At 40.3% G+C, this 23,447-nt stretch overlaps 2 protein-coding genes across 4 annotated transcripts in view; one reads left to right on the plus strand and one right to left on the minus strand.

The window, feature by feature from the left end:
• The window catches only part of LOC124300174 (TWiK family of potassium channels protein 18-like), a 274,675-nt gene that overhangs the window by 126,348 nt on the left and 124,880 nt on the right, over positions 1-23,447 (plus strand). For all 3 annotated transcript variants that reach the window (XM_046753903.1, XM_046753901.1, XM_046753904.1), the window contains one exon: positions 5,822-5,893. The gene's annotated coding sequence lies outside the window, so the exon portion shown is untranslated. The remainder of the gene's footprint in view (positions 1-5,821; positions 5,894-23,447) is intronic.
• On the minus strand, positions 9,055-22,253 carry LOC124299616 (fatty acid synthase-like). Its single transcript, XM_046752881.1, has 16 exons — positions 22,070-22,253; positions 21,659-21,909; positions 21,004-21,235; positions 19,756-20,174; positions 18,734-19,027; positions 18,066-18,276; positions 17,515-17,675; positions 17,056-17,367; positions 16,159-16,933; positions 15,655-16,053; positions 12,727-14,696; positions 10,777-11,608; positions 10,200-10,678; positions 9,860-10,114; positions 9,403-9,657; positions 9,055-9,244 (listed from the first exon to the last, which is right to left on the minus strand). The coding sequence occupies exons 1-16, from the start codon at positions 22,251-22,253 to the stop codon at positions 9,104-9,106; spliced, it is 7,170 nt and encodes a 2,389-aa protein (XP_046608837.1). The 3' UTR covers positions 9,055-9,103.

The raw sequence follows: 23,447 nt of genomic DNA on the forward strand, positions 1-23,447 counted from the left end.
GAGCATTTTCAGTAAATTGCATCGAATCAATGTTATTTAACGATTAATTTTTTGCCACGTCGAATTCATCGAGTCTCATATTTCTATTGCATCATGTTCAATGTCTCACGTTACCCGAAGATTCGTATGAAAAATGAGAATGATTATCAAAAAGTCTGAACCTTCATTTGTAACGTTCCTACTTTTCCTCATCCTAATGTGCAGAATCAATTTTTTATCAGAAAATGTATCACAGTATTCGGTGATCTGTATTTTAACTGTTTTTTTTCCATTTTTTCTTCAGACAAGGTATAAATAAGCCTGCTTTACAGATATTCTAGTTGCACCATCTTCTTGACTCATGTAAACGCATCTACAAGCATACACTGCATAATTCTTTCGACCACTCAATAGTCTGACTGACCCATCTGCATACTTTAAAATCAAAGAACTACGCTGAATCGAACAAGGAACACAAAACCAGTCGCCGGTGCAGGTGATTAGGAGGGACGATACGTTTGAAAAGCAGGCCGGGCGGTGATTGCCGACAGACTAGAGCCAGGGTGAACCCGGGGGCAGAGCCAAGGCTAGATACGTAAATGGGTGCTTGTCTATTCGAGGATTTAAAATGGTTGAGTAAGCGTTAAAGTCTGCTACGGCTTGATGCCTAAGCAGAGCCGTGGGGCTCCTCCTTAAACCGAAGCTCTAAGTAGATACTTAACCGGTTGACTATCTAAGGTAAAATGGAGTCCATATCTTATTCAAGCTATTTCTGTCCCCATTGATGGGATCTGGGTGGTGTCTGCGCTGCATTTCCAAGCGGGGAAAATTCAATTGCTGCACCCTCGCTATAAATTATATCAACGAAGCTAAGTCAGGCTGTCTCCACAGAATACTAAGATAGAGTATGTCTTCAATTTTCTTCCGCACCGCTTCTGGATATCACGCTTTCCTTGGCTAACCGGTGAACAGGCTAATTCCGGTTTTAACTTTGGCACTGATTTCGTTATCTGCCTGGCAAAGTGGCAAGAGCCTTGATAATTGAGTATCGCCGTTCCCATCTGGAAGACTTCGGAGGCACCTTCCTTGCCTACGTAACTTCAAAGATCCCATTCTCTAGCCTCTGAGCCAAAGAAGCTCCTTCAGCCTTCCAAACCAACAGCCGCCACTCACTCTCACTGGGCTATTTCACCCTGGCACCCCAGCATCCCTTTAACTCAACACAGATAAGGTTTGGTCCCCCGTATCCTGTATAGATCTTTCCGAAAATTGTTTGTCAATAAGTACAGAGATGATGGGAACAAACCTTACGGAAGCAATTTTCTTCATTGATTATGGCACTGTAGCTTATCTAACGTATAATGAAAACACTGTTTTTCCGTTGGTCACCAGAGGGTACCATACTAGACGTAACCCCACAGTTTGATCAAGTTGCTTTACAGTCATCTAAAAACATTATTAGGAGTGAATTCCAGCCGCCATAAAGCTATTTAAGAAACATACCTACATAATTTTTTAGTCAAATACAGTGTAGTTTGACCAACTAAAAGGGCTAATCGACAAATTTTGTTTTCTCGTGTAGATGTCAACTGAATGGCTCGATCCTTGTTGAGGTCGGCTACAAACAGTTCACTGCTCACTACGATCTCTGCTCTTCGAAGCACATGCGAAACGTGGCTGCAATCGACAGCATCATTTTATTGACAGATTCACTTTGAGCAATAATTTGAGCCCACTGACCTATTGAAGTGAAACCTTGGTGACTGGGGTCGTGGAAAATTCCATTGTTCATTCACTCCCAATAAATTTCGATGGCGTAGTAGTCGGTGTAATCTTGAAAACCGCAATACTCATTTATCTAAGCTTCATGAGCGACAGGATAATGACGTGTATACATCTGTTACGCGTGTGGTGCACACTGATGAAAAAAGAGATATATAGTTACGTCATTAAAAGATGTGTTTTCCCTACCAAAGCTTTCATAACTCCGCACTGGCTATGCAGTTTGGTATGTATAGAAATTTAATGGTCGAGTTAGCAGGTTTCTCGCAGTACTGGGACTTAGAAATTCAACCGTTTCCACATCCCTATCTATATATTCGCTGTATAATCTCTTATGCTCGACGATTGTTTGCGCAATGTGGCGTTTCGAGCGTTATGAGAAAAGTATTCTCCTGATGCATGCTTACAGTATGACGTTCAAGTTCATGTAGATATTCAATTTGAGATGTCGCTCCGAATATTTGTGGTGGATAAAGATTTGGCTTCCGTTGCTATAGAAAATCGCATGATGTACCAACAATGGAAATATTTCAATTCGAATCAATATTTTACGAGATTGTGCCGATCTACCGAAAGTACTCAGTCGAACCGTCATTGTGAGAAACTTTGTAGACACCATAACGACTTTTCAATGCAAACTTTGAATTCTTACTCGTCCTTTCCTGAAATTGACTCGGGAGTATCTTTCATTACGTTGCACAAAAAAGTGTATACAGTTGGATTCAGTGCACGGTCATGAGTACAGTCCTGCAGTGACAATTGACAACGGAATGCTGGGATCTACAACTTACAATAAGACGTCAAGTTCTTGAACTTCCATAATCCATGGTGTCACCACTATCAGCATTATCTCAATGCGGTGGTCGTCAGACACTTCAGCTAATCTGCTGGTTGTATTCTTCTATTTGATCTTCATTACAGTTTACTATAAAATCTCTTCACAACTTTTGTTCCACTTTTAGTCGTTTCGTACTCGAGACAAGCGTGTCTCCAGAATTAAATCGAAATCGTTGAAATCTTCATCCCACGGAATAATCCTCATGAGATCATGCCACCTTTGTACTTTCCAAAGGAGCACCAAGCCGAGACATCGCAGCGTTGGATTGTCTTCGTTTTCCACTACAGCAGGTGGCTGCTGCAAAAGATTCTTGATAAGATAAAGGCGTGAACATGTCAGGCGAAACGGAGGATCTACTACAGTAAGTGGATTACGTTGGGCTTCCTTCTGGCGTTTTCACTAGTTTTCTATTTTCTCACTCAACGTAATTTTCTCGGAACGAAGTAACGCTGCTGTTCAAGTGTCCGCGATTTTGTTTGCACACAGCTAAGCTTCGGTCTTGTATTCTGGATCAGAGCGACATTAACCGTAAAAATAATTGGCCAAGCTAGAGATTCTCGTGCACGTTGCTACGTTTAATCGAAATCATCGATTTCACTGTCAGCAATTCCTGGCGACATTGCCACGCGTCATCTCTTCCCCGAAAACCATTCTATTTTCCGTGATCTTCCAAAGGGAATTACGCGTCGGAGCGAAAAGCCTGCGAACGTGATGGAGGGGAGAAAAAATTAACGATAAAACTTAGAGATAACAGCTCCTCGGGGCTGTGTAACGTCGATAGACCTTCGCGGCTGCGTTGAACGAATCTTCTTTATATTCAAGCTATTCAAACACTTGGAACTCCAAGCTTCGACTGACCGGCGCACTTACTTCACTCAATACGATTCCCTCCCCAAACGTACCGCCGTAACTTATCAAATCAAAGCTTCAGGCGTGAGGATTCCGATCACTCGTAATCGAAGCCATAACTCCTCGTCCGCGATCGTTTACATACCTGAACCAAATCCAAATACCTCGATACAAAGGGATCCGAGAAATCCCAGCCATTACTTCGCCGAACGGGATTACATTCTAGAGGCGGTAAAAATCGGTCAGGAGTTATCATGCCCACGGTTATTTTCTCGCATCGTAATTTTCCCGAAAATTTCCTTCACATAGGATATCTTGAAGGAATTTCCAAGTTTATTCAGACCACTCTGACAGACATACGATCTACTGACATTCAATTTAACTGTGGCATAAATTTTTCCTTATTTTATCCGTTTGATGAACCCTTATCTCGACGCAACTTGTGAATGTAAAAAAAACTTTACCACGGAGTTACAGCGGTGAACTTATCGCGCGCGCGCTTTTAGTTGCTGCACGACTTATTGCATAACGTGCCGTAGAGGCAGACAACAAATTCGCCATTCCAAGAGAGTTATGCCCGTGGAGCTGAAACTGAAGTGAGCCCAACGGTCTTGAGGGAAAACTTCCGATTCCGCAAAATAACTTTAGATATTTGCCGAGAAGTCCCTTCGGACTTCCCCCGCGGTATCCTTCCCTCTCTCGATCCTTGCCACTTCGTATTGGCACTATATATCGTCCATCCAACTATGTCAGTAGACACCTTGGCCGGAGATGCAGATGTAATAAAAGAAACGAGGGTCTCGAATAACTCACAACAGACATCGGCAAAGAATCGATTCGATTCGGTCCTCCTCTACACACTATTTCCTCCGGACAGATTTTAACCTCTATCGTTTTTCAGACAGTACATGTATCTGCGCATTGACAAACCCAATCTATTCGTCTACTCCATATTTTCTCTCTAGTTACCAAAACTCACAAGATGTACTATTTCATACTAAGGTACTATAGTTGTTTGTTTTACAAAATATTCCGTACGGTGTTTACAGTAAATATCGTCCGATAATGGGTGTAGTCAAAATTTCAACGAGCTATCAGACTGATTTATAGAAATCTATCTCCCGAGAAACGTAAGTTTTTAAATATGTGATTAGCATCATCGTCTCGTTATCATTTTCTTATCGGAGAATTTATCCAATTATTAGTAAAAACTTAAAGGAAACTCAGATCTCGCTTAGCAATTGCGAAGAGCTTATCTTCAACAAGATCTTACGCTCTCGTTGAAAGTTCACATTTCATCTCGACGGCATGAATCACCTGCGACTAGCCAACAGAAAAATCTGCGCATGTATTTCTCACAAAAGATCAACTATCGGTGAACTGCTACATCTGAAAGAAGCATCTAGTAGAGATGATTTCATTGGAAAACCGTCAGACTAGACGGTTTGATTTTTCCATTGTGTCAGGCACGAGCCGCTACACTTCGATGGAAATATTCTCGGCTCTCCTCCTTGCTTTCAAACGAGGTACTCAAAATTCCTTTGTAAAAATTCACGGTCTGCGAGCAAATATAATGTACCTTCCAGCCTGCCACCTCTTTCAATCGCCGTATACCAGTACATGTCAACGTTACTGTTCGTAGGATAGTCACTTCGCCACACAAGCGCCATCGGTGCCGTTTCACAAGGGAGACGATTCAAGCATCGTCTTACTTGTTTGCGAACAAGTTCGCGTCGTAATTCAGCAAACAGCCAAGAACCGAGGGATGAGTACGCCATTATTCCAAAAGTGCATTGCAGTTCGCCACATGCTTGTATCTCATTATCAGTAAGAACCGTCAGGTGCATGCTGTGTCAGTACAAAGGGTCGTTATGCAATCAATTGCAACCCAACCCTGTGAAGCGGGACATCAATCGGAAATATAACGACGTATAATTGATTCCCAACTTTTCTTAACAAGAGAAGACTCTTCGTAATTTGCAGAGAAAACGCGAGCAGGGACAGCAGGTGATTGATACGATTCGTTCTTCGTCCCTGCAGGTTACCGCACAATAATAATCGAGCGAAATAGCCTGTATCGGACCCGTGGAAAATGATCCATCCTCGCAATGGTATTGAATTCTTTGATTGAATAATAAGGAGAACATGACACCTGGGGCATGGCTACCGAACCGAAATTATTTCTTTAAAAGCGAGGAATATATACTTATGTACTACACTCGCTGTATCCTTTTAATGATTTGAAACTTTTCGAAGCTCTTACCGAAAACTGCATGTACTGAAATTCATGTCGAATTAACATCGGATGTGCTCTCTGACAACAGATTCGTTCAAGTTTTCCGACACCTTCAATGAATAAATTTCATGTTACAGGTAGCGTCGCGAAAGAAGTTTAGCGAAAAAAGAAATACTGTGACTGAGGAGCCTGCGCCACCTATCATTTTGGTGAGTAAAAATCACGCTCTAGCATCGTCATTATCCTTTTATGCCAATGTATTAGGACACCATTCATATTTGTACCAGTTTCACATTTTACAATTAAGCCACGTTACTAGATTTACATGTATTATTCACTCGAGTCAACGACCTTGTGTGAACTTTTATCTATCAATTCGAACAATTGGCTGCTCTTTTGCATGCAGACTGCACGAAGTGATCAAACTTTCAACCCTTTTCCATCTCCTGAGGAAATGCATTGATAAAGGCCGCTCGCATCGACAAACAGAAATATCATATAGTCCTTTGATGAGAACTCGCAAAGTGACCTTTTAATGATATGACGTTTTTTTCGTATTTTTTCAATACAGTTAATTCACCTTTGAAATATGGAATATTTAATAACCGTGAACGATGTGCTTAAAAGAAAGAAACGCAATCCTGGAATATATCCTCAAGTTTGTGAAGTAATCGACCCAACCCAAACCCATAAATCATCTCATGCGGATCGTCGAAAATTTTTCTTTCAAACAATCTTCTGATATTAAATTTCAATTATTGCGTAGACTTCGAAAGGCATGTACATTTTATTCTGCAGTACTCGGGCAATGAAGTGAAAGTTATTGTTTAGAAGGCTGCTATACTCCGGTGATAACATTGCTCCGAGTTTCTCGAAGGGCCGTGTCATCTCGTTGGTATACTAAACTCCAGAGCTTTTTTTGCTACTTCCATACTTCGGGTCGTTTTCACGAAACAAATCGCGTTTCACTTCATAGTTACTAACTCTCCCCACTAGTGTGTTCACATGTATTTTGGAATAATTAAATCTGTTTAATTACAAGACAGATGGACGTTTCGTCGAATGATGATAAGTCAGTCTCTTCTCATTAACCATCCGCGGGTAGTAGGAGAGAACTGGATTGCTAGAAAATTAGCGTTCTGATCCGAATAAAGGGAACACGAAGAGAAAATCGCAAGGTATTAGCGCTAGCAGGGACAGTAAGAAACGCCCGGATTTTCTCCCGGCTCCGCGGTCAAGGGCAGACATTTCATTAGGCTTTACCACCCGAGCTCTCGTCCCGTGTGCCAAAGTTGGAGTGTGAAAGCGGGTTTAGGACAGATCGCGAAAGGGTGCCTATATTAAGACGTTAATCTGCCGGGCCCCGACCTGTTGTAGATGCATCACGTGGTAGGTTAGAGAGGTTGAAAACCACAAGTTAAATATTTACAGAGGGTTCTATCAAACTTTGTTACATGCATACATGAAGTGCCATTGTGTGTAATTGGATCGCGTTGATGAGGCCTTGAAATAACACCTTCACCCCTTTCTACGCTATATACCACGGTTCAAACAATGTCCAAAAGCAGAGATAAATGACTCGCCGATAAAACTGACAACCCGCCATATCTCCTCGGATAATCGGGCGAGCAGGTGTTGCAGCTTGACGAGCTGGTTCGAATGGTCCATAACAAACTGAGTGTAAGCCGAGCGACCGCTTCCTGCATTCGAGTATTACCTAGATGCAGCTGGGAAGTGCATCGTGCCAAGACTGTATTGCACGGTCAGAAATTAGATGTGCATCAAAGCACCGTAAGGAAAATGTGAAGCGAAGTTGAGCCTGGGGATATGTAGCCAAGCAAACTTACTTGTAACAGCCAATTTGTCTGTGTCATCAAGTTCGAGAAACTTTTCTACCTCCGCCACGTTTCCTTTTCCGTCGCACCTAAATAATCGCGCATTCTCCTTGAATAACGAGGAAATAAAAATATTCTTCACCAGTCGTTTGTTTTGGGTTTTATTCGGAAAGAAAGCCATAACTCAGGACCTTTTCTATGGCCATTGGCTGCCTTCCACTCGTTCATCCTCGTAACATTCATAGGATTGAATCGACGGAACATCTCTTCGACGATCCACGATCGTACCGAAAACGAAGAGATCGACTTCGTTACATTATGTTCGGGAGCGACTCTCTGAAGATTACCGTATCCTTCAAAAACGAGTCAAGTACTGTGCAGAAAGAAAAATCATCGCCGAGGTAAAGTTCAGTTTCATTAATTTTGCCATTGTCCTGTGAATTTGATAGTGTCGAAAAAAATTGACTTTTTTTTTACTTCATTGCTTACAAAACTCAATAATGCACATTTCATTTTTATCTTTTGGCATTCGGTGTTGCATATAATCGTACGATCTTACACCAATCAGCCATTCCAACAATATTTGAGAGCAATAGTTTGATTTTTTGGGTATGAAAGTTACGATTGAACGTAACGAATTTGTTAACCTTTCAAGTCCAGTGGGAGCCCTCCTCAGAACGAACACTGTTTAATAATCTGCGTTCGAACAAAGACAAAATTAACTAAAACTACAAAGAAAAAACAAAAAATGTACATCGAAAGCATGTATGGTTCAATCTAATTGAAGAATTTCATTCCACGTGTTTTCAATGACAGGGAGAAATCTCAAAACTCAAATTACCGACAGTTAAAGTTTTCAGGACATTCGATATTTCGGCCTTTCGGTATCTCGTCGTTCCGGAATTCTGGTTCTTATCTATTTTTTGGAATAGAATTTTACACCTTTTCAACTTTGAGTTTTGACAGATAATTATTTTAGTTTTTTGGGTGTTCGAAGTATTAGCCGCTCTCAATTTACAATTTCGGAATTATTATTTTTCTACATCTTCATATTCCGTGCTTTGTTCATTCGAAATGAGGACTGTTCTGAAAATACTTTTTCGGATAAAAGAGCATTCGGTTAAATGAACTTTAGGCAAAAACAGTTATTCTACTGGCTGATTTATCGAAAATCTCAATTTCAGTATACTGATCATTCGTTACTTTCAAATTCGTACCTCGAAAGTTTTGGGTTTTCAATCAGTCTACTTTTTGGTCTTTCGGGACTTCGACCCCCACCCATACGCAATCGCACTGTTTGTAGAAACGAGAGAGTATCGGTCCTACATGGGTCATCCTACAAGTGAACAGTTCTACAAGTTCATTTCTACAAGCGACGGTAATACAGGTTAATTTCTCCCGATTCGCTTCGAAAGGTTTGTTCCTACATGCGGTGGTCCGACCAGTGAGTTTTTCAAAAGTACAAATAACAACAAAGTATATATCAATCCATTTATTCAGTATTTAGGTGTAACAGTAATCGAGGATGCGACACTGGTTCTCTCCTTGTAGGAGAATGTATATGCGTGTCCAGGGTTCTCAATTCTAGGGTAATGTTCCATTTGACTTGCATATTTCGATATCTTCGAGAAATTTTCCATCGATGGCTGCTGCACAAATGTCATCGTCCAACATCGAGACATGGTTGCCTTTCGCGTAGCATATTTCTACTTTCTTGCAAGTGATCTGCAAATACGATATTGGTCAGATTTATAAACGTTCTTATGCCATTATTCCAATAGCGTGTTGAAATATATTAGAGATCGTGTATGGTAGCCCACATATTGTTACAGTTGTCAAGATTCACACTCGTGCGACAGTGCGATTATTAAATTGACACTCACCAATCCCAGACCGTAGTCTTCTGATATTGTGCGTACGGCTTGAATCGTTGGTTTGATTATGGTTATCGGTGTGTTGAGGCGTGACGTTACAGGAAAGTTATAACTCAGGACAGCTTTGATTCGATTGTAAAATGATGAACACATGGCTTGTTGGTCTTCTACAGTGAAATTCAAATTTCTATCCGCAGGTACATTGTTGGTAAAGACTGTCAACTTCTCCTCCCAGGTGGAACACTTTTTTAACTCTAGGGCCAGCTTCAAACAGAAGAAATACAATTATCTTGAAATACATAATTTTACGAAATTATTTTTAATGATAGAACAGAAGAAAGACGAAACTCTCGAAATTACAATATAAGGTATTCGTCATTATTACAATTGTCATACAACATCGAACGACAACTCTGCAGTTGAAAATGATGAATTCCTGTGCAATATTTATGGGTCAAGCCGTTACCTCTGTACTCTTCGATGGGTCAACCGCATCCATGAATTTCAGTAATAACAGAGATTGCATCTGCGCGTCGTCGTCAACGATGATGTGTTCGCTGCACAGAGCCTTCATGTAATCAGGTGAACCATCTATCAACACTAGTCGACCGCTAAAACCTTTGGACTCCAAGCGTCTTGCAAGCTCAATCGCGACCATAGATCCAAAGGAATACCCAGCGATCGCAAAGTCGCGACATCCTTCGTACCTGGCTTCGACATGCTGCAAGTTTTGAAAGATTATTAGTAGACGGTGGAACCTCTTCGAATACACTGCACTGAACATTGGTGGAACAAAAACCACTTACTGGGATCAGATAGTCAACCAAGTTCTCAATTGAACTGAACTTCGAAGAAGCTATCCCAAGCTGCAAACATGTTGTTTGTGATTTCAATTTACCGATCAAAGGCTGGAATATAGAGTGTGTTCCTTCGATTCCAGGTATTATCAATATTTCTGGTCTTCCATTCTTTGCCTGTGTCGATAAAGGGACACAAACATTTCTGTCCAATTGATAATTAGTGCCCAGAACTCTTAGAAGCAGTTTCATGCCCGTCAAGTTTTCATCACTATTAAGCTCCAGCTCTTTCTCATTTTCACTTTCTTTCGTCTGTTTTGCTGACATTTCTTGCAACTTTGCAAAATTAAGACTACGAATGTCCGCTGCTGTCAGAAATACTTCAAATTCACGTTCCAACGTCTGTTTGATTTCAATTGCCGTCATTGAATCCATTCCAAGTTCTGACAACGGTGTTTGCAGACTAATCGTTTTGAGGTCTTTGAGTCCTGTGAATAAATTTGGATCACAAATTTCTCCGCATAATTGGATTTCAATAACCGAATCTTTATCAGCCTATCAAAAATAGGATAAATAAATGTCATACCCATTAAAGCCACGACTGTCTCGACAATATTCGTTCTGGCGCCACGGGACCTTTTCTCAGCAACTACCATACTCGACACTACTGGAGAGTCTTGATTCAGAAAAGCATCGAGTTCTTGCAGACAAGAGAGTATTTTTTGCTGCAGAGTACCACCGATAACAATTTCTTTGTTATCTTCCTGCATTTCAGCAACAAGTCCGACATCGCCTATGACTCCCCATTGTATGGCTAAGCCAGGCAACTTTTCTGCTACTCGATTTTCGCATATTCTTTCCATGATGGAATTGGCCATTCCGTAGTTAGTTTGTCCCACATTACCTCTGCCACAAGATACCGATGAAAATACCACGAATTGCCTGAGTTGCGGGCACAGCGTTCTCGATAATTTATCCATCTGCTTCGTCGTCCAGGCCTTGACCTTGAAAGACTCTGCGAATGATTCCTCAGTTTGGTTTTCGAAGAGGGCATCCTTTAGTACAACAGCCAAGTTGAAAATTGCGTGAACTGGTCCAAGTGACGCTGCTTCTCTTAGAATAGCCTCGCATCCCTCTCGCGTCCAGGCATCTTTTCCTACTGTGACGATGACCTTCACTCCGTAACTTTGCCAAATATTAATTCTCAAACGTTGATATCCTGAAATGACTCCTTTACGGGATGTGAGAACCAATTTTTTCGCTCCGCGAAGTACGAGCCAATCGGCCAGCTCAAGACCAAAACCGCCCAGGCCACCAAGAATGAGATAACTGCCATCCTCTGAACAGTAATAACGGGGTAATGCGAAAGGCATAAGACACTGACATCCTGCATCTTGGTCACGAATTTTGATAATGACCTAAAAGAGCAGGTTGAATAGTTAACCTCTAGAGAAATCAAAATCGGGAATATAAAAGCAATCGATAAATTGATTTTTTTTTTTGTTTTTGTACCGAGATTGCAACAGTCTGTTGTGCATCAAGAAGGCAAAATAAGTCTTTTTACGCCTAACGTAAGTTTGCATTATGAGTCGTAGGCGAGCGCGAAGGTTCAATTTAATCTATAATTATCTCCCGATCAACTTCAAAATATTTCTCTATTGATCACAAGAACAAAGTCTTTCGAAAATAATTACGATTTTCTAATTTTACTTCTAAAGTAAAAGAAATCGGATTGATACATGCATTACATAGCTACTAAATTTATGTTGAGTATTGTAATAACACTGAAGATTAACACGTGTTCAGACTTGGTTCCATATTCTGGAACTGTATCTCACATGATTTTAGATAGCTAGTAATTTTATGCCGATCTACAGACTTATTTGCCTTTGCTGCACCAAATACTCGAGAGATTCCCTGCGATGCTTGTTTGATTGAAGGAGTTAACCCCTTAAATGTTATCGTCAAAGAACAATCAAGAGTTTGCAATACGTTACTTTCAATTTTTTATGAAGTAGCAAGGAGGGCTGGAATCAGTGTGAACGAAAAATAAAGAAATCGGAACGCGATAAGTTTTGTTTTAAAAGATAAACCGAAGCAATTCATTTCCTTGTATCGATTCGGAAAAAGTTGTTGCACTTCTTGATGACAATCTTTGAGAAATTCGATTAAAGCATTGCCATACGTAAATACATCATCGAGTCATCAAATTCGAATTTTATAGTGACGCGAACAAGTGCAAACGCAAGTGCAAAAATCCATGATTAGAACGGCTCTAATACTGATGAAAAAATTCAAAATACTTGCAGCTTACGCTTGTGGGATTTTGCATGTAACGCAGGAACACAATTAACACTCGTGGTAGTCGGAAGTTGAAGGACGTTTTCGGCACCCCAAAAGGAAATACTACGGTACATGTACGTCGTCGTAATATCATGTTGTTTTTGAAAAGCCATGGGTTATTGTAGGCCGAAATCGATCATCTCTTACGTTGATTTAAGCACTGATGTAATATGATACGACAAAAATATCAAACCTTTCCAATGTGCTTCCCGCCTGCCATGTATCTGAAAGCAGCTTCAGCCTGGTCCATTGGAAATACAGTCCGAACGAGTGGTTTGACAGCACCACTCTGTATACCTTCGGCCAGCATTTTCCATAGTAATTTTTTCACTTCCGGAAAGCCAATAAATAAATTATCCAACAGGATTGCATGAAAACTGATGCTCTTCAAAAAGGCTTCCATGCCCAGAGGATTGTCAGCGGCGAGATCGAATTTCCCGATCTCCAGAAATCGTCCACCAGTTGCTAAACAACGAACCGATGCCTGCAACTTTTCCTCTGCCAAAGAATTTAGTACGATGTCCACTCCTTGTCCTTGCGTTTTCCGAAGAATCAGTTGCTCGAAACTCGTATCTCGAGAATTTCCGATATGATCGTCATCGATTTGTGGGAATTGTTTTTTAATGAATTCTCGTTTCTGTGGTGTGCCAACCGTTGTAAAAACTTCACAGCCTTCGTGAAGTGCTAAAGTTATAGCTGCCTGCCCTACGCCTCCGCTTCCAGCATGAATCAAAACTTTGTCTCCTTTTTTCATTTTACCGGTCCACGTGAGCGCCAAGTATGCTGTTCCATAAACAACTGGAATCGTAGCTGCATCTTCTAGAGTCCAGCACTCCGGTATCGGCCAAGTAAGATATTTCTCACTAAAACATAGATTCGTAAAAGCTCCGGCCTCAATCATCCCCATAACGGCGCGACCATTTACATCTCTTCCGGAGAATTCGAACCCATACGCGTGACCTTGTACCAGTCTTTTTTTAGTGATAACCTCCGGTGCTAGTTTTCCAGTGAGTAGCATAATATCTCGGAAGTTTATCGAGGAATAATGCACTTGGATGATGTCCTTGTTCTGGTCCTTGGGCTGAATCATACCTTCGAACCATTGAACAGAGCTTAAATCACCAGGTGTACCCTGACTCAGTCTAGTATGGTAGACTGGTTCGGGAGCCAACGGTTCCAGTGGTAAAAACCGATAGGACCCCCACACTCTTCCGGGACGTAGAACATTCAACGCCAAACCCAATTCCAACTGTTCGGCGTATAACGGGTTTTCCAAAGAGAACTTTGGAGCTTTTGAATCTTGAATCAACAGTCCTTGTACAACTTCACCACCTGGTTCTCTGCGCAGGCAGTTAACCAATCCTATGAGTCCACTTTCGTAATCTCCTTCACTTACAAGAAGTACTCGATTTCCGTTATGAACAACTTTATCTTTCTCCTCCTTCAAAGCAGCTTGCAGACTCTCGATCCATGTGAATTCATCGTTGTTGACTCTTACCACGGTAGTCAGTGGAGACAGTTGTTGTTTGCTACGTAGAAGAAGTAGTAATTCTGTTGACGTAGATTTCTCAAGAATGACATCAAAGTTTTCACTCAAGTCACTTCGAAGACTATCAATATTCGCATCCAGTGGCTCTCTGGCAAGTATGAAACCTGTCTGTTTCATAACAGCTTGGACCTCTTTCAACCCTGTGATATTCTTATTGCAAAGCAGTCCATGGGTAACAACTAGAAGGGCATCTGATTCGGTAGACAATTTTTTCAGTTCCGAGATTGTAATACCTGCGGGTATTGTATCAATCGCAATTTTTTCAAGTGGGTCAATGATATTTACATCCGCTTGTAATAATGGCAAGTTATTCAAAACGTTCTGGATAAGAGGAGATATTAAAGTTTCAGATAACAAATTTCCCTCTTCGCCGAATATCTCTATGGTTTTTATTTTTAGAGTGGAATGATTCTCAAGCGCTATCTGCGTAGCAATGCTGGTCACCACTTGTAGTTCGGTGTCAGCTTTATCGCGATGCGCGACAAACTTGTAATTCTCAAGAACCGGTTCTCCATTCGGTTTTCTTCGGGAAATGGCTCTGGCCTTCAAGCCACGTATTTCTACTCCTCCCGCGACGATGACGTCCATACCTTCGTAAACCTCTACCGGGAAGACTGCAATGATAATACGAATACCCAATCGATTAGAACTTTTGGAGACGTTCAATGGATTCGATGGCGTCAGCAATACGTCAGATCATAAAGGCGGACTCCTGCTTAATCCAACCTCCTTCGGACGTCAGCGAATTCCATTTTATCATATTTTGTGATTGTCATATTAAGCTTTAGTACTGTTGCCGATTTTTTTCGACATATATTGGGACTCTATTTCAGAGTTGTCACAAACAAGTTACGGTGATCGATTAAATCAAATACCGATACGTTACTAACATGAAAAAATGTTTGCGGCGAGCCAATATCTTGATTTGAGTAAACTAATATCTTTTAAATTGAGTTCTTGGACCCATTTTTACATCACTCTTGTACGAATGTTCTGTATTTCGTGACTGGCAATTCTCAAAAAACTGTAACACGAAGAAAATGCATATAATCGTAGAACTCTCAGAATAAGAGAATACTAAACGAGGGCCTTTTGTGAAATTATTTTATTGAAATTAAGGTGAGAGATGTTCATGAAAATTAATTTTTCGAACTTGAGTCGTTGAATGAAACACACCTATTATACACTAAATAAATAATATAGTTGTTTATAACAATTGGAATTTTTCAATATCGGAAAATTTCATAAGCATATTTGAGAAGTATCTCTCAGAAGTTTTGAAACTATTATTTGATCAAATCTGTAGGATACAAGCGACCGAAGATACTATCATTTGAAAGAAGGCTCGTTTCCAATTTTTGCACGTAATTCGTAAGTTCCAAATTCGTATAACTTGTAAGACTTGTATCGACAGTCAAAGAAAGAAAAGACGAAATCACCAGAGGGATTCATTGATTCTACAGAATGTTTGAAAAAAAATATAAAAAAATTGGAAACACTGAGCTCAAATTCTGATTTATTTTCTTCCGCTTACGTTGAACGTGAGATATTCTCGAGGATTATCATCCTTACCTTTTTCGCCATCGGGCATTGATCGTCGCTGATCAACATGCAACTTTGTGTCAATGACCAGCTTCCGAATACCCGTGGGAACGAATAAGCCTCGAGTGTCAATTCCAAGAATTTTTGTTTGTAGCATGTTATCGATGAAGGTTATCCAATTCCAGTCCCATGCTATAAGACCTTTGGTTCCTTTGAGCGATGCCTCTTTCAAGCCACGAAACAATCCGGTATACTGATATCCCCGAAGACGCAACTCTTTGTAGATATCTTTACTTCTCAAGACGAGATCTTCGTTTTTTCCGGGTAGCAACTCGCGCCTGATGCATTCTTGAGCTGCGTTTGAAACGGTACGAACGAAACCCGTCACGACAGAAGTATCACCATCGACGATTTCAAACCTACCTGAGCCTAAGACGAAGATTCATTTAGGTTATTAAGTACAAGTTCGTGTTCCAAAGATTCGTCGTACTATGTTAGCATGGAATATTAATGCGAACCATCAGTGATTCTCACCCTTGTGAATCGAAAATTGAAGCTCAAGATTGCCTTTTTTTGGAATAGCAGTAGCCCGGTGAAATTTCACGTTTTCAAATACCACCGAAGATTCATAATATCCTTGGCGTTGTATCCTTGCCAAAGTTCGCCAAATAATTATCAAGTAACAAGTTGCAGGTACCAAGTTTCTTCCATCAATTACATGCCCTGGCATCGCGTCAAACTCATCGTCACCGTCCTCTATACGAACGACTCTCTCTCCAGCTACAAGTTTCTCAATGTTACGATAATCCAAGACGTACCAGTCATCGGTATGGTCCCAACGTATCAACGGAGAAATCATCGTAGTCCCACGGCTGACTGGATATTGAACGTCGGGGTATAACTTGCTCAACTGTGGAGTCAAACCAACTTCGTACATTTTTCCAATGGCGACAAGTAAGAATTCCAGGTAGTTTTCAATCCCATCTTTGGTCAAAGTAATATTGGCTCCGTTCATTGGTAGCCGATTATCAGGTGCCATTGTAATAGTTATCGCATTTTTCGGTATTAGGTACGATGCAGTTTCGAATGCAACTGGGTTAAGTAAATTCTTTATGCAATATTCAGCCGAAAAAAGCTGATCCAAACTGTTCTCACGCTCGCTTTTTTGTATCCACTTATGGCTACGCGGTTTTGGATCCGCAATGACTTGTCGCAAGTAAGCTAGTAATTTCGGATCTGCTGCTACGGTATTTTCACTGTGATTGATGATGCTGGTGTAGGTCTCATTCCTAGCAAGTTCATCGCTATCCTATAAACATAATTGTATTCCCGATAATTGTTATACCTAATGCCGTAATATCTTTAGAGAGAATGTGATGTTCAAATTCCGATTCAGGGCTTCTTTGAATCGTCTTGTTACTTATGATTTACCTTCGTTGTCAAATTTTTCCGAGATTTCTCTTGCTTGTCAATTGAAGAATTCTCCGTAACAACGTCGTTAATGACTTCAGAATTCGGCTTCGGCAGAAGCGTCAAATCTTCATGATTACAAACATCGTTTGCTGAAGATTCGAGCCATTCTCCTCCTTTTGCGAGTACATTTTCTTTGAAGTGTGCCACCAGAACTGCCTGTTCTGCAGTCAAACAACCATCGGCGTACGCACAGCCCAACATTCCATCTGAATACCCAATAACGTAATCCGGTGCAATCCCTAAGGATGACAATACATCAACTAAGCCAATCTGCAAATGAATAAATATGTGTATTTATTACCATGATTCATTAGATCTGCATTATTTTATCGACTCCATTAAAACAGTATTATTCGACTAAAACATCGATGTCACTTCTAATTTTATAATATTTAAGGTTACCGTGAAACACTCTACCTGTATTGCAACGTTACCAACAAGCGAGTTTGTAATGTTGTTGACGGTTTTCAGATCTTCGTTGATGAAAATATCAAGAATGTCCACACCGTAAGATTTCAGAACAATGTTGCACTTTTGTAGAGCCTTCGCAAACACCGGGATTTGCAACAGGCTTTGACCTGTTCAACGGGCAAAGTTAAATTAGTCCGCGTACTTATTCTGCGTTGCGATAATAAAAACTAACGTTGATACATGCATTGGTGCTAAGGCAATCAATTCTGTGAATGCAACTCGCTAATTTTACTGATATGTAGATTTCGATAGCAGACACAGAAAACCACTTTGTAACGTATACACTATACTAGTATAAAATAACAAATTTTAATCTTATTTCTTTTGTTTTTGTATCAATTTCATACCATACTCTGTATTTTCTATCCAAGGATACCTGAATTCTTAAATAGCGCTATGCTACTCGGCAGCTTGGGTAGTGAGTCACTCTATAAGGCTAGGCCAAAGCCATACTTATTATCCACGGATTAGTCCAAGGTTTAGCATTTAAAACTCACCGATTTTGATCCACTGAGATCCAAATCCATTAAAAATCAGCGTTGTCGACAGTTTTCCACCCGAATAATATTGCACATCTCTCACGTTCTTCCGCAATACGCCCCGGGGAGGAAATATCGTGTATCCACGGTATGGATGGCCGGGAATTTCTCTAGCGTGTATATTATGAAAGAGGCCGACGTATTCCACATCTACTGGTCTACTCTCGAGCTGTTATCATTAGATTTTCTCACATTTAATGGCGTGATACAACTTACTGATTGCGAGAAAATTGATTATCCTCGATTATGAGAAGCGTTAAGAGTGCGTTACGTAATGTTTTCTACCATGGGGATGCTGGTCGGAAATGAAGACGATGTATGTAGTTTTTACGATGAAAGTATTTTTCACATGAATTTCTATGTTTTGCAGAATATTTCAAGTATTCATCTTGGATAACAATGGGATTTCGAAAAAATTTGAAAAAATTTAAATTGAGCCTATTCAATTTTTTACCGCTCCCGTGAAATCCCCCCCATTTCCGACTTTCGTCGGAGGAGTCTCAATTGAGTCACAAATACGAAAGTCTAGTACGTGAAGTTTAACTGCTTGAATCAGTATCATTGTGTATGCTGGTACATGTACATGAGCTAATAAGATGCGATCGGTGCAAAAATATAGCACGTACGTCGTCCAACAAAGTATTCACAGCTTCCACTGTTCGCCCGGATACGACAACAAGTCTGGGCATATCGTCGTCAGGTAAGCCATTTCTGATCTTCTCTTTCGTATTCGACTTCAGAAGCACGTGTGCGTTACCACCCCCAAAGCCGAAAGAGTTTATGCCAACGTAACCGCCTTCCCACGGCGTTGGTTCAGTGACAACTTGAATGCGACCAGTTTCCAAAGCCTCGATTCCTTCACGTGGACGATTATAATTTATATTTGGCGGAATGTATCCACTCTCCATCGCAATCACAACCTATGATTAAAATATTTTAACGGTTAGTATGCTCAATCATAATGCTGTTTTATGTTTAAAGGTGTGAAACTAAATAAAAAGGACGAATCGTGAGGGAAAACTCTTCAGCATTTTTAGAGATGCTGCAAGATTGTCGGCCATTCGGTTACCGGACATTTCATCGTACGTCACTTATTCGTACCCGACTTTTTCGTCTTCCATTTCTTTGTATGAACCCTTCCTTGTCTCAAACACTTCTTCGTCTTAAGCATTTTATTGTATGGACATTTTTAACTTACCGTTTCTCTGTTTTCAGAGAAAAAAGGAAGTTGTTGTAATCACCCCGAAAATGAAGAGTGTTGAGTTTTCATTAGATCTCAACGTTTCAAGATCAGGAAAATCACCCCCGACCATTTTCGGATAGACGCGTGTGTGTGTGTATTAAGTATTATGACGTGATATTTGAAGGGCCCCTTAAAGAGCAGAGTTATATGATATAAATTTCATTATTATAAGCGACCATGGACACCACCCCATATGACATAAAACTGAAAGTCCTCGAAATGATATCGTACTTTTTTGAGTCCATCGTTTTTTCATGCCTAAAAGTCACGAAAGACATCCTCAGAACATGAAGATATTTTTTGGACCTGAAGATATCTTTTCGAGGTAAAAATATGTCAATGGTTAATGGTAATCTTGTGAACGTGTATTTGATGACTTTAAGTTTTGTGCTATGTGGGACATACCTTGGCTACAGAACAAAGACCACTTGCTGGTTCGGTATGTCCAATATTTGACTTGATTGTACCAATTCGTAGTGGAGTAGTTCGACCAGGGCAAAATACTTTGTCGATAGCATCGAGTTCCACAGGGTCACCAACTGGGGTTCCGGTCCCGTGTGCTTCTACGAAAGCCAAACTCGACGGTGGAACTCCGCACGCGTCATAAAATTGTTCAAGTAATGTGCGTTGCATCTTGTTCGACGGGAACGTGATGCCCTCTTCTTTGAAACCATCACAATTGGTTTTGGTGTACACGACATGCGCATAAATACGTTTTGCATCCTTCGATTTCTGGAGATAGATAACAGACACAGCTTCGCTGCGGGCGTAGCCATTCGCTTCATTGTCAAATGACTTGCAGCGTCCGTCGGAAGAGAGTACACCTGATAGAGTGAAATTGGAATTACATAAATTGAGATTTTATCACTGGGAAGATGCGAATATTGGATATTCACAATGGAAGTGTCGATAAAATGTGAATTTTCGATCGACGTGTACTTGGGCAATGATTATCAAGTTTTAATTTATCGAACCTCCGGTGCTGTTCGCAGTAAAGACAGATTTATCGAGGTGTACAAACAAAGAAAGTGTCATACTTCTGCGGAGCACGGTAATAGTTCAAACTTTTGGAAATATTTTCCTGAGCTAAGACATGCAACCCAGACGTCTAATTCCATCTCATGGGCCCTTATTCTATCTGTGGATTCGAAATTCGAACCGTATTGGCGTTTTTTTCACTATTCTTCCAAAATTTCCTTCTCGGTGAAGTATCGATAAATTGTTGAAGACGGCTACAATTTAAAATGCATTCGACAAATGGACTAAAGCCCCATAAGATTGATTTAGACATCAAGGGCTACATTTCTCAGCCCAAGAAAACACTTCAACAGGTCGAATCATGTCCGTACTCCGGAGAGACGATATTCTCATCGTAAGTCTACTATCGTAGATGTCGCCACAGATATTCAGTCAAGGAATTTGACATGAAATTTCGTAATTCAACATTCGTTGAGAAACGACGAACGATATTGGTGTTAAATTCAACGTTCAGGCCTAGAGAATTCCTGTGCTCGCAGAATCAGAGTCAATTGGGCTTGACAAGTCTCTTCATCTTTGAATGAATTTCTCATTTTAATATCGTAAGGTGACACTCATTTACATTTGTGAACAAACTGCTTATTTGTTTTAATTTTTTGAGACAACTTTTCATACCGAGATGAAAGAATTGGCATGACACATATGGATGGAGACATAGGTTGCACCCTGCAACGATGGCTGCTTCACATTCACCGGTCCTAATTGCCCTGTACGCATGATCCATTGCGAACAAACTGGAACTACATGCTGTGTCCATAGAGTAGCTGGGTCCTGTACATCCCAACCATTGAGAGATTCGGCTAGCCATCATAGCCTTGCAGCAGCCGACTGCACTCCATCCGTTCACCTGTGCAATTATTGAAGTTTTTTTTCGGTGCGCATTGCTTACACTGGCCAACAGTGGTTTTGTTGCTCTTGATATTTGAGTCGTCTTAAAAAGATTCGATGTCAACGACCTTAGGAGTAAGCGTAGTTTTTCGAAATTGGCTCTAGTTATTTATTTTATCGACATTTTCATATATGACTCAAAAAAGCAATTGTTGGGTGAAAAATTCGATTACTTTTTTTAATATCTAAAGTTTATCAAAAAAATGCGCATGAATCGGTCGATGAATTTGTTTTTGATGGTTTCTCGAGATCACTTTCAAAGTTCCATGAATACGCATCGATAACGAGAGAGTGCAAATTTGTCTATCTTAACCCGCGTAAGTCTTTCGGTGAAGTTATAGGTAATTCTATCAGGTATACTACAAGTTTCTATTATACTGACCTGCAATGTTGTGAACATCCAATCTTGTTCAGATTCGCTGTAGCAAGTGCCGAGAAAGACGCCAGTCCTAGTTCCACGAAGTTCCACTGGATTAATTCCAGCGTCAATGATAGCTTCGTAAGTGTGTTCCAACAACATTCTAGCCATAGGATCCATCGTGTGAGCTTCCTTGAAGTTTATACCGAAAAATTGTGCATCGAACCTGTCAATATCGTTTACCTTTCCAGTTCTCTGAGGAGTATCTGAATTTTCTGTAAATAAGAGTAAATTCAATCGCAGGGACTCGAATGGAATACTAAAAAAAGGTTTGAAAATGGATTAAATGTGATGAACTCTATTAAATACTTCGAAATTGTTCGTACCGAACTACATTATATCTTCTTACATAAACAGATATGAATAATGCTTTACCCGATTTCCAACGACGATCGTCATCGGTAATAAGGTCTACCTTATTGAAAAGGTTCTCTCGGAAATGCGCTACGTTATGTGACTCCGGGAATCTCCCGGCAATCCCAGAAATCACTACCTCGTCACCCGGTTTTGGAAACGGCAATCCCTTGCTGCAACCGTTGCTTCCACTTTTGTTAGGCATATTGCTGCGCTTCTGTAGAGTAAATAGTACTTCCGTCGAGACTGTCCCAAAAACCTCGAAGCAATGGTGTTCCAACAGTAGACAGCCCTCTTTTTATATCACCGGTTTCCCCTACCAAGATTAATGAATTGTGGCACATAAATTCACGGTAATAATAAATCTACTTAGCAGTATACAATACAGTATTGTTTATTTTGTTCCTCATTAAATGAATGGAAATAGAAACGAAATTTGCAACGCTATTCATTGCAGGGTCGACTACATTTTTAATGGTGTAATAATTAGCCGGGAAAATTCATAGACACTTGGCCTTGTCTTAAATTAGGAACAGTCCAATACTTGATCATTACGCATGAGATACATTGTCAAGCCAACATTCGAGCTATCTAAATGCAATTGGTTTATCACATAGCGAACTCATTACTTGACGGCCGACCAAATAATTTTCATGATTATTGTACATGCACAGGTTTGAACAATAATGCGTGTCAAATTTAGGAATATTAGAGGTAATTCAAGTAATGCAAGGTATGCTAAAAATTAAATCAGTTCACTATGATAATTCAATTCACAATAACGACACACCGTCGCATGCTGTTTCGCAATGCTACCACCAGCTTTGAGCATCCTTGATCAAGTAAATCAATATCACAATTATACTTCACGTGACTTCAGTGTTTAGCAATCGAATGTGACAGAAGAACTTGACTTTAATAACAAACACTAGTAGAGGTGAATAATAGAGCTGCCTAACAAGATTTCAAATTTTGTGACTCAGCAATTCAATTCTTTAGAAAACCAAGTAAAAATAATTAAGGTTCGATTCCTGGCTCCGTCGTTAATTTTTCGAAATCACCAATTTTTCGAATTTACATTCTTTTAAAAATAATTAAGTTTGAACAAAATTGAATAAAATTGACGCCACTGATATGAAGGGTTGAAATATTTTTTTCCATACGTGGCTGCCACATCGTATTGTTTCCAATCGAGTTTATGTTCATGAAATTGGAATGTGCAGTAGAGAACGATGAGAAATGACTACCATAGCATTGTGGTAATTCCATGAATACATAATAGTCTGGAATAACGATACGCGTGTTAAAAATACTTGCACCTACGTGGTATTCTTCCAGTTACGTCGCTATGCAATTGCGCTAGGCTGTGGTAATTGGAAAGTTCAATAAACCGGAAGTT

This window comes from Neodiprion virginianus, chromosome 3 (assembly GCF_021901495.1).
Source record: "Neodiprion virginianus isolate iyNeoVirg1 chromosome 3, iyNeoVirg1.1, whole genome shotgun sequence".
NCBI classification, from domain to species: domain Eukaryota; kingdom Metazoa; phylum Arthropoda; class Insecta; order Hymenoptera; family Diprionidae; genus Neodiprion; species Neodiprion virginianus.